The sequence below is a fragment of the Myotis nattereri genome (genome assembly GCF_964212035.1).
Source record: "Myotis nattereri genome assembly, contig: HAP1_SCAFFOLD_89, whole genome shotgun sequence".
NCBI classification, from domain to species: Eukaryota; Metazoa; Chordata; class Mammalia; order Chiroptera; family Vespertilionidae; genus Myotis; species Myotis nattereri.
The window spans coordinates 242,426-254,772 of NW_027669675.1; the positions used below are offsets into that span (position 1 = coordinate 242,426).

General features: G+C 43.4%; 1 protein-coding gene across 2 annotated transcripts in view; it reads right to left on the minus strand.

Moving 5' to 3' along the window:
* LOC308512531 (lymphokine-activated killer T-cell-originated protein kinase-like) overlaps positions 1 to 12,070 on the minus strand; it is a 28,160-nt gene extending 16,090 nt beyond the window's left edge. The window contains exons 1-2 of one of the 2 annotated variants that reach the window (XM_081115472.1): positions 11,976 to 12,070; positions 8,912 to 8,989 (exon numbers count right to left, since the gene is read on the minus strand). In XM_081115472.1, coding sequence (XP_080971598.1) covers positions 8,912 to 8,969 — 58 coding nt within the window. In that variant the 5' untranslated portion in view covers positions 8,970 to 8,989; positions 11,976 to 12,070. Of the gene's footprint in view, positions 1 to 8,911; positions 8,990 to 11,905 lie in introns of both variants that reach the window. The other variant, XM_081115471.1, reaches the window with a different exon arrangement.
* Between the last annotated feature and the right edge of the window lie 277 nt (positions 12,071 to 12,347).

Here is a 12,347-nt window from a genome sequence, read left to right on the forward strand (position 1 = left end):
GTAAAATAAGAATATACAATAGTGTTTCTGTGTGGCCAACAAAGTCTAAAGTCTAAACTATTTACTATCTGGCCCTTTACAAATAGTTTGCCAACACCTCAGTACAGCATGTGCCCAAAGACATCATACACATACATGTATGCAAGCATATATATTTGAATATTAGAGGCCCAGTGCACGAATTCGTGCACCAGTGGGGTCCCTCGGCCTGGCCTGTGGCATCGGGCTGAAACCAGTTCTCCGACATCCCCCGAGGGGTCCCGATTGCTAGAGGGCGCAGGCCAGGCCGAGAGACCCCACTGGTGCACCCCACCGGTGCACAATCAGGGCCGGGAAGGAATGTGGGAGGTTGGCCAGCTGGGGAGGGACTATGGGAGGGCTCTAGGGCATGTCCGGCCCGTCTCACTCAGTCCCAATCAGCCGGACCCCAGCAGCAAGCTAACCCCTGGTGGTTAGTGCATGTCACAGCAACTGGTCGACTGGTCAACTATCTGCCCCCTGGTGGTCAGTGCACATCCTAGCGAGCAGTTGAGCGGCCTAGCATATCTATCATATTATGCTTTGATTGGTTGAACGGCCGACCGGTTGACCGGACACTTAGCATATTAGGCTTTTATTATATAGGATTGGGATTCACTTTTGTGGCTGCAGAAAAACACCCCTTAGTAATAATCATTAGTCATAATTATAGTACATCTATATTACAAAACATTATATAGTCATAAAAAAAAATAAAATATAGAAGTCTTATTTTTGCTAGTGAATAATTAACTGCCCTTGGAATTGCCATCTAGAAAACTTGACAAAATATAACAGTTTTCATATACCTGACAATAGGCAGAGCAGGATTGTGATCTTTGAGAGAAGAGAAACAAATGGGGGGATCCCTATCGTTACCCTAACTTACTGCTAAAAAGCAGTTTCTAGACAAAGCACAAAGAAACAGAGCTCAGAGGTCTTGTCAAGTTGAGGAGAGAGATGTCATAGGTCAAGGAAACCTAAATAGCTAGAATTTATGGAGCAGAGAACTAAAGAGGAAGCCACAAAATAAGAAAGCTCCAGAGATCTAAAAAGAGATCTCCCTTTAAGCATTTGACTAAATACTTTCTGTACATATAATGGACATGATTCCCCAAAGCTAAAGAAACCACCAAACCCAAGTAATAGGCTAAATCATGATGGGAGATGACACAGGTCTAGGAATAGTTCACTTACGATCAGCCAGAGTGTGGTAACTCTAACACAGGGCATTGAATAAAGTCCTTTAAGCAGTGGTTCTCAACCTTCCTAATGCCGCGACCCTTTAATACAGTTCCTCATGTTGTGGTGACCCCCAATTTCATTGTTACAAATTGAACATAATTAAAGCATAGTGATTAATCACAAAACAATATATAATTATATATGTGTTTTCCAATGGTCTTAGGCGACCCCTGTGAAAGGGTCATTCAACCCCCAAAGGGGTTGCGACCCACAGGTTGAGAACCGCTGCTCTAAAGGGTCATAACTTAGTAGTGCAGCTAAATTTTAGCCTAAGGAAAAAATTTAGAACAAAGCCTAAAAGCAAGACTCAAAAGAAAAAAGCCAATGTGCAGGAAACTTAACTGCAGGTTCAGCACAACAAAATCACACACCCTTCAAAGGAATAAAGTTCAGCACTTAACCATGTAAAATCTCTCACAGCCAATAAAAAATTACCAGGTATGAAAGAAGCAAGAAAATATGACCCTTTCCAGGAGAAAAATAAACCAATAGAAACATACAGATATAGAAGTAGCAGATAAAAGCCTTAACATATAAATCTTAAAAAATACACTAATGATGTAAAGGAAAATGTGAGCATAACAAATTAAGACAGAAAAATTAAAAAAGATCCTAATGAACTTAAGAGAAATGAAAAATACAAAGTATAAGAATGATACCATCTTAGAGCAAAAGGTCACTAAATTTTAAGACAAAACAACAAAAAATATCAAAAATGAAGCACAGCCCTACCTGGTTTGGCTCAGTGGATAGAGCATCAGCCTGCGGAATGAAGGGTCCCAGGTTCGATTCCAGTCAAGGGCACATGCCTGGGTTGCAGGCTCAATCCCCAGCAGGGGGCATGCAGGAGGCAGCCGATCAATGATTCTCTCTCATCATTGATGTTTCTATCTCTCTCTCCCTCTCCCTCCCTCTCTGAAATCAATAAAAATATATTAAAAAAAAAAATGAAGCACAGAGAAAAATATTAGGAAGAAAAATAAGGATATCACCAATTTGCTATGGACAATAAAAAAAATAGATTTAAATCCAACCATAGAGAATTACATTAAATGTAAATGGTCTACACAGTGTTATCCAATAGAACTTCCTGTCATGATAGAAATGTGACTAGTATAACTAAGAAACTAAATTTATAATTTTATTTAGTTTTAATTCATTTGAATCTAAATTTAAATAGCCACATGTAGACAGTGACTAAACAGTCCAATATAAGGCAGAAGTTGACATGATAAAACCAAAACAAGACATAAGTAACTACATGCTATGTAATAAACTCACTTTAAATATAAAGACACAAATAGGTTAAAAGTAAAGGGTTGTAAAACATAATATTCAAACACTAATCAAACTGGAGTGGTTCAATTAATATCACATAAAGTGAACTTAGAAGAGAGTACAACATCAGATAAATAAAAACAATTCATATCAGTAAGGGGGTAAATTCATCAAAGAATAAACCTTCCTAAATGTATATGTACCTAATAACAAGTTTCAAAAAATGTAAAACAAGTGATAGAATGGAAAGAAAAAATTAGACAAATCAAGCCCAGCTGATATGGCTCAGTGGTTGAGGATCAACACATGAAATAAGAAGTCACTGGTTCCATTCCCAGTCAGGGCACATGCCTGGGAGTTGTGAGCTTGATCCCCAGTGTGGGCGTGTAGGAGGCTGCCAATCAATGTTTCTCTCACTGATGTTTCCCTCTCACTTCCTCTCTCTCTGTAAAAACATATTTTAAAAAATAGACAAATCCACAATTGTAGTTGAAGATACACCTCTCTCAGTAACAGAATAGACAGAAAATCAATAGGGATACAGAAGACCTGAACTTGTTCAACGTAAGTCAACTAGATTGGCCTCATTGATATTTATGTAACACTATACCAAAAAACAGTAGAAAATGTGATCTTTTCAATTGCATGAAACATTCACCAAGATAAACTGATCAAGGAAGAAAAATCAGTACCAGAAATCAAAAAGATATCACCACAGACCCTGCTGACATTACTGACATTAAAAGGGTAGTAAGAGTATGTCATAAATAACTTTATGCACATAAATTTGACAACTTAGATTACAGGGTTGGGCAAACTTTTTGACTCGAGGGCCACAATGGGTTCTTAAACTGGACCGGAGGGCCGGAACAAAAGCATGGATGGAGTGTTTGTGTGAACTAATATAAATTCAAAGTAAACATCATTACATAAAAGGGTACGGTCTTTTTTTTTTTTAGTTTTATTCATTTCAAACGGGCTGGATCCGGCGGGCCGTAGTTTGCCCACGGCTGACTTAGAATAAACAAATTCCTTGAAAAACACTAACAAAGTTTACACAAGAAGAAATAGATAACTTGAATAGCCCAATATCAATTAACTGTGAAGTCACAGTTAAAAATCTTCCTATAAAGAAGATTTTTAACTGTGAAGTCACAGTTAAAAATCTTCCTATAAAGAAGATTTTAGTAGTCATTGATTCCAAGGCTAAGGATGGGAAGAAAGTAAGTATTAGTCTGGAGAGCTGTAGCTAAACATCCAGGAAAACTAGACAAATTTAGGACTCAGTTCAATTCATAGGTAAAAAATAAAACTTCAAAACAATTTGGAGATTTAAAATGGCAGCAGAGTAGGAGGGTTCTGCATGGACATGCTCCCAGGAACAAGCTGGAATAGCAAGTGAAATACGGAAAGGCTTCCTGAATAATCAATGGAAAACTCACAGGAGAGAACCCTGATGCCCAAGGACCAAAGGTGGAGACCGCATAGAGACTGGTAGGAGGGGCAGAGGCGCTAGAGGACTGGTGGGGCACCCAAAGATGGCAACTGAAGTCCCGGAGAGATATCTCAGCTGGGGGGGGTGGGGGTGGGGGTGCCACTGAGAACTCTGGGATCTAATCCCGAAGTTGGGCTCCCTAGCAGAGAGCACCAAAACTGAGGAGGGTACCCACATCTAGCTGTGAAAAGCAGTGGGATGTTGTCTGCCAAGGAGTGGCAGCTAAAAGTTCGGGCACCCTCTTAAAGAGCCAACGCACAAAAATTCCCTGAGCCACCCACCTTGTGCTCTGGCAGAGGGACAGTGAAGTGGACTGGAGCTGTAAGAGCAGAACTCATGACTGGGGACTCGGGGGATAGAGCTCAGAAGGCAGACACCCCAAGTTTCTCGCGCTGTGTAATTCCCTCACACTGTGGAGGACATCTTTCCCACATAGACATCTGCCTTGCCTTGGGGGAAGAGTCTTGCCACACCTGAGGACCATTGCCTGGCTGGGGGCAATTCAAGTCGGAATCCTACTAGTCTGTGGACAGAGGCAGTCTCTGGAGGTTTGGAGTCTTTGCCTGATCCAATAAGTCAGAAACAACCTTTAACACTATCCTGCACTAGAGATTGAGAGGTATAGAGGATCTATATAAAACATAGTCACAAACCCAAAGAGACAACCAAACTGAGGAAACAAAGAAAGAACCCCCGAATGAAAGAACTAGCGAATTCTCCAGAAAAAGAGATAAATAAATGAAAGAGATAAGAAATTTATCTGAAACAGAATTCAGAGTAATGATGTTAAAAATGCTCAACAAGCCCTAACCGGTTTGGCTCAGTGGATAGAGCATCAGCCTGCAGACTCAAAGGTCCCAGGTTCGATTCCAGTCAAGGGCATGTGCCTTGGTTGTGGGTGCATCTCCAGTGGGGAGTGCACAAGAGGCAGCTGATCGATGTTTCTCTCTCATCGATGTTTCTAGCTCTCTATCCCTCTCCCTTCCTCCCTGTGAAAAATCAATAAAATATATTAAAAAAATAAAAATAAATAAAAATGCTCAACAATATGAAAAAAGATATAGTAACTATGAAAAAAGAACAGTCTGAGATAAAGAATGACATACAAATAAAGAACACATTGGAAGGAATACACAGCAGATTAGGGGAAGCTGTGGATCGAATCAGTGAATTAGAAGACAGAGTTGAAAATATCACTCAATTAGAGAACCAGAAAGAAAAAACAATTAAAAAACAGGACCGCCTAAGGGAGCTGTGGGACAATGTGAAATGTAACAATATTAGAATAGTATGAATGCCAGAAGAGGCAAAAAGGGAGAAAGGAATAGAGAAGGTGTTTGAAGAAATAATGATAGAAAACTTCCCTAACCTGGAAAAGGAAAAAGTCACACAAGTTCAGGAGGCACAGAGAACACCAAACAAGAAGAACCCAAACAGACCCACACCCAGACACATCATAATATCATAATTAAAATGCCAAAAATTAAAGACAAAGGGAGAATTTTAAAGACAGCAAAAGAAAAGAAAGTTGTTGCCTACAAAGAAGTTCCCATGAGGCTGACACCTGATTTCTCATCAGAAACTTTACAGGCCAGAAGGGAATGGCATGAAGTACTCAAGGTAATGGAAAGCAAGGATCTGAGACCAAGATTACTATATCCAGCAAGGCTATCATTCAAAATAGATGGTCAAATAAACAGCTTCCCAGACAAAAAAAGACTAAAGGAGTTCATCACCACCAAGCTAGCATTACAAAAAATGCTAAAGGGATTGCTGTAAGAGAATGCTGAGAAGAAACAGAGAGAGAAACCTAGCCATACAAAATTAAAATGGCTATAAATAAGTAGTTCTCAATAATAACCCTAAATGTAAATGGATTAAATACTCCAATCAAAAGGTGTAGGGTAGCTGAATGGATACAAAAACATGATCCAATCATATGCTGTCTACAAGAGACCCACCTCAAAACAAAAGACACACAGGATGAAAGTGAAGGGGTGAACAAAAAATTTCCATGCAAATGGAAAAGATAAAAAAGCTGGAGTAGCAGTATTCATATCCAACAAAATAGACTTTAAATGCATCATGCTAAGTGAAATAAGCAAGTTGGAGAAAAATAAATATCATATGATCTCACTCATTTGTGGAATATAATGAACAACGTAAACTGATGAACAAAGAGTCAGAGGAGAAAAAAGTATTCTAGAATATAATAGAAATAATCCTGTTATTTGCAGATTTTTAATATTTCCTACAACTTCTGTGATATCATACTATGTTAGTACAGTTTTGGTAATATTATTATACTTAAAATCCTTTTATTATTTACATATTAATGTTTATTGCATGTAATCTATATCCTATCTAATAAAAGAGAAACATGGTAATTAGCATACGACTGCTACCCTTCCCATTGGCTAATCAGGGCGATATGCAAATTAACTGCAGCCAAGATGGCGGCCGGCAGTCAGGCAGCTTGAAACTAACATGAGGCTTGCTTGCTTCAGTGACGGAGGACTCCAACGTTCCCCACCTGCCTTGCCTGCCTCTGAGCCTGCAGTTTGAAACATTGTAACAAATACAGAAGCTAAACAAAACCCCAAAAACCTGCTTTCAGCGAGCCGGGATCTCAGAGTTGGAGTTATACATTGTTTAGACTATAGAACGCAAACAAACCAGATACCTGCTTTTAGCAGCAGAGGCCTAAGAGCTGGAGCCTCAGAGCTAAAGCTGCCCCAGAATAAAAAAAAAAAAAAGAAAAAAAGGAGCAGTTGGGAGCTTCCGTCACCCACCAGCCTGAAAACAGCCCTCAGCCCCTCACCCAGACTGGCCAGGCACCCCAGTGGGGACCCCCACCCTGAAGGATGTGTGACCAACTGCAAACAGCCATCATTCCCTCACCCAGGCTGGCCAGGCACCCCAGTGGGGACCCCCACCCTGATCCAGGACACCCTTCAGGGCAAACCAGTCAGCCCCACCCATGCACCAGGCCTCTATCCTATATAGTAAAAGGGTAATATGCCTCCCAGCACCGGGATCAGCGTGACAGAGGGCAGTGCCCAAACCCCCTGATCGCCCTGTGGCTCTGTGTGTGACAGGGGGCGGGGCCACAACCTCCCTATCCGCCCTGCTCTGTTCGTGACAGGGGAAGGCGCCCCAACCCCCTGATCAGCCCTGCTCTGTGACTGATGGGGGGAGCTCCCCAACCCCCTGATCGCCCTGCGGCTCTGTGTGTGACAGGCTGCGGCGCCCCAACCCCCTGATCGGCCCTGCTCTGTGTGTGACAGGGTGCGGTGCCCCAACCACCTCCCCCCGCCCCCCCCCACGGGCCCTGCTCTGTTTGTGACAGGGTAGAACCATAACCTCCCCATCGGCCCTGCCCTGAGTGTGAGAGTGGCGGCGCCCCAACCCCCTGATCCACCCTGCTGTATGTTTGACAGGGGGCGGTGCCCCAACTCCCCTATCGGCCCTACTCTGTGAATGACAGGGGGGAGCTCCTCAACCCCCTGATGGGCCCTGCTCTGTGCGTGACAGGGGGGAGCTCCCCAACCTCCTGATCAACCCTGCTCTGTGTATGACAGGGTAAGGAGCCCCAACCACCCTGATGGGCCCTGCTCTGTGCGTGACAGGGGGTGGCGCCGCAACCTCCCTATCGACCCTGCCTTGAGTGTGACAGGGGGCGGTGCCCCAACCCCCCAATCGGCCCTACCCTGAGCGTGACTGAGGGTGGCATCGCAACCTCCCAATCCGTCCTGCTCTGTGCATGACAGGGGGGCGGCGCCCCAACTCCCCAATCGGCCCTGCTCTGAGCCCAACCAGGGGCTGCACCTAGGGATTGGGCCTGCCCTCTGCCACCCGGGAGCAGGCCTAAGCCAGCAGGGCGTTATCTCACGAGGGGTCCTAGACTGCGAGAGGGCACAGGCCGGGCTGAGGGACCGCCCCCCCAGTGCACAAATTTTTGTGCACCGGGCCTCTAGTATGTATATAAATGCCTAATATGCAAAGTGTCCCCTCTGGAGTTCGACCAACCAGGAGTTCAATTGTTTGCTATGACATGCGCTGACCACCAGGGTTCGGCGCAGAAAGAAGGAAGGCCCTGGCCAGCAGTTGGAGAATTTCCTGCACTGGGCCTCTAGTATTATTATATATAAGATCATTTTTCTTGAATAACTGGTATTTATTGCATGTAACATTATCATATTTAAAATCGTTTTTCTTGAGATATTGTTTATTGTATGTAACATTATTATATTTAAGATCTTTTTCTTAAAATATTAATATAATATTAAAATAAAAAACTGAAGAAAAAAAAACTTCCTATAAAGAAAACTTCTGGCCCATATGGCTTTACTGGTGAATTCTACCATTTAAAGAAGAAATATATTACTTCTACATATACTCTTCAAGAAAAGGGAACACTTCCCATCTTACTTTATGAATACAGAATACCCTGATACCAAAACTAGACAGACATTCCAAAAACCCCCAAAAAACAGCAACAGTCCAATATCCCTCTTGAACACAGAAAATATTAGCAAAGTGAATCAAGCAATATATAAAATACCTCATGACTAAATTGGCTTTACCTCAGGAGTGAAAGTTTGGTTTAACATTTTAAAATTAACAGAATTTACCATATTGACAGACTAAAAAATAAAACTATCCCAATAGATTCTGAAAAGTTCAACATACATTCAGATAATCAGGAATAAAGGAAATCAGGTCATGGCCAGGATGATAAAGTAAGTCTAATTTGTTAAGACCAACATTATAAAGAGGACTTAATCTAAATTTGTGGGTGGTAATTAAAGCATCAAACTACAGTTCTAATAACAATAACAATGAAAAAAGGTTTTACTAGTATACCTATCTTACCAGATTTTCTTTTTTCAGATAATTTGCTTGGTGTCTTAAAATTATTGATTTCTTCCATTGTAATAATCAATCTAGGTCCTATGATAAAAATAAATTGAAAGTTACATTGCAGTTATAAAGAACACAACTCTAATTCATTAAGAAAAACCTCCTATAGTAGCTTTCATTTTATCATATTAAGCATTAAATTTGAGAACTGAAAAAGATCATGATCTAGTCCAGAGCCTCCCTTCTCCAGCACGGGAGCCTCTTAGACACCTGGACCATGGACCCCAGGGAATGCTCCTGATGGTCTGGAGGAAAATGCATCTGTAGAGACAACTACAAATGCACAGCTTGCAACTGTAAAACATGTTGAAAAAGCTACTGCTCCCCCAGCCCCACCAAGTGTGCCTAGAACTGCACCTGCAAAGGAGGCTCCAGCAAGTACAGCTGCTGCCATTGAAATGCAACCGTTGTGCAGAGGGTGTGGCCTGGGAAGCTTCTGTACAGTGCATTAGCTGAGAAGATTGTGCTTTTTATATATTTGCCCCAATGAGGTGCTGGTGACATTCATGTAAATTGCTTGGAGCGATAAAGTTTTCACTCATGGTAAAAAAATATTTTTAAAAAAGAAAAATATCTAGTCCAATTTTATTTACATGAGAAATGAGAAAACTGAAACCCAGACAGGTACAATTCCTTACCCAAGGCCATACTATTAGTGAAAGATTTTTTCACTATATAATACTATATATAATACTATATATTTTTTTATATATAGTTTTTTGTTTTGTTCTTTTATTTTAGAGAGGAAGGGAGAAAGAGATAGAAACACTGATGAGAGAGACACATCCATCTACTGCTTCCTGCACTACTACCCCTACTAGGGATCGCGCTCACAACCAATCAAACCCAGCAGAGAGAAAGAAACATAGATGTGTCTCACTTGTGATATGTTGCCTCCTGCACAAGGCGGGGGCCAGGATTGAGCCTGCAACTAAGGCACGTGCCCTTGATGGGAATCGAACCTGGGTCCCTTCAGTTCCCAGGCCAACACTCTACCTACTGAGCCAAATCAACTAGGGCATTTTTTGTCTTAATTAAAAATATATTAAGTTGGTTAAAAAAAATCGCCACTACAAAAAGGTAAAGAGTCAATCTCCTTCTCACACTTCCTAATAGTTAACAGGTCTTTCACACCCTTTAAAGAAATTGTCTATGCAAACAGCATTATTTATAGCAGCCCCCAAAAAGGGAACAGAAATATCCAACAGGTGATGAATGAATAGGTAATTCCATTTACACGAAATGTCCAGAATAGGCAAATCCAGACAAAAATAGCTTAGCAGCTGCCAGGGGGTTAGGAGGAAGGGAGGAAGTGGGTGTGGGGCTTCTTTTGGGGGTGATGAAAATGTTCTAAATTAGGTAGTGGTTGAATATATTCAACAATGGGATTGAGTCTATCACTGAATTATATACTTTCTTTTTTTTTATTGCTTACAGTATTACAAAGGGTATTACATATGTGTGAATTATATACTTTCAAAGGATGAATTTTATGCTGCGTGAATTACATCTCAATTAGCTATTATAAAAATCGTCTATGCAAATAAAATGTACATACTGCACATACATGCAAGTTAATCCGGGCTTTCTATTTCTTCCATAACATATTTCTTATAGAACCTTTTTTACAAATAAATTAATTTTTCTTTTTTAAAAAATAGTGAGGTTTCGCCGAACCGGTTTGGCTCAGTGGCTAGAGCGACGGCCTGCGGACTGAAGGGTCCCAGGTTCGATTCCCATCAGGGGTACAAACCTTAATTGCGGGCGTATCCCCAGTGGGGGGGGGGGGGGTGCAGGAGGCAGCTGATCGATGTTTCTCTCTCATCGATGTTTCTAACTCTCTATCCCTCTCCCTTCCTCTCTGTAAAAAATCAATAAAATATATTTTAAAAAATAGTGAGGTTTCATATTATTCGTTACTTACTGTAAAACAAACCGTTCCTACATGTCTAAAGCTCATTTGGTTTGCCTATAAAAAATACTTGCTTTAATTTCTTGTAGAGCCCTTAATACGCGGCACCTTTGAAAACTCTGTGCCAAGGAAAAAGAAATCATCTCAAAGGCCCGGCTTTACTTTTCTATTAACAAGGCGTCTGTTCATTGTTTTTAAAGGTAGCTACAATCACCACTGCCTTTCGATTCACACTCAAGATCCCCTTTCCATTCACTTGTCAGCCACCATCTGGCTAAAGAGAGACACCGCGGCGCCGCTAAGTGTAGATAAGCCCACAGGAGCACCGCGGGGGGGCGCGCGCGGGGCGTAAGTTCTGATCGGATCATCCCCGAGGGCCCGCACCCGGGGCGCCCTCTGGAGGACTCCTGGGGACGGCGGCACAGCCCGTTCACTCCCTAGTCCGGGAGTTCACAGAGGCCGGTGGTTTACATCCTCCCTCCACCTGCGCCGTCAGCTCACCTGGAAGCCGGGGACGACGTTAGTTGCGGGGTTCGAAGCAGGGAACTGTGCTTCGCCCTTCTCCCTCCAACTCCAGCCCCCCCGTCCCGGCCACAGACCCTTCACCGGCTCTAACTCCCTGCAGAGCGGAAATCGAGACGACAGTTCCCACCCGGCATCCGGCCTGGTGTTCGGATCTGGTGCACCGCCAACACCGGCCTGGAGGGGGGCCTCCCCGCGAGCCCTCCGGAACCCACTGCAGCTGGCCAGGCCGGGGCTCCCCCACCTGCCTGACCGACGTACCCGCCCACGGAGCTGCCACCACCAGGGCAGACGGCCGGGCTTCGCTTCGAGAAAGAACAACTTCTCCCACCAAATCCCCATCCTACCCCGTGATTCTGGGGTCTGGGTCGCAGGAAAGGATCCTAAGAGAATTCCCAGTTTAACGCCCGCTTTCCAGCGTCTTCAACTTTCCTGCGAGGCCGCGAGCTGTTACGCCAACGCTCGACCAGGCACCCGGGCCCGCGCGGAAAGGGCCCCCCACACCCACTTACCCGGGCGGCGCGGCGCTCGCGCTCCAGGTGGAAGAGGAGCCGGCAGACGAGAGGCCCCGGCCAAGGTTACCTGAAAAAGTGGTCCCGAGGGGCCGCCAACAGGACCCCGCGGCTACTTCCGCGTCGCGACGGCCAAGCACACCTCCTGCTATGGTCGTTGAGACTGGAACCCGCCGGGCTTTCAAAAACGCGCGCGTCCCCGGCGGCGGCCGCAAACTACGGGGTGGCGCGAAGGACAAAACTAGTCGTGTCCGTTCTTTCCGGTCTTTCTTTGTACTGATTCCATTTTACCACCAAATAGGGATCCTTTAAGATAAATAGAAGGAAAAAAAAAAAAAAGAAAAAAAGATAAATGGAAGGAAGAGAAACGCAGGGAAGGACAAACTGCTTTTTATATCCAATACCAGCCCTTCGGAGCAGTGGTTCTCAACCTTGGCTGTGT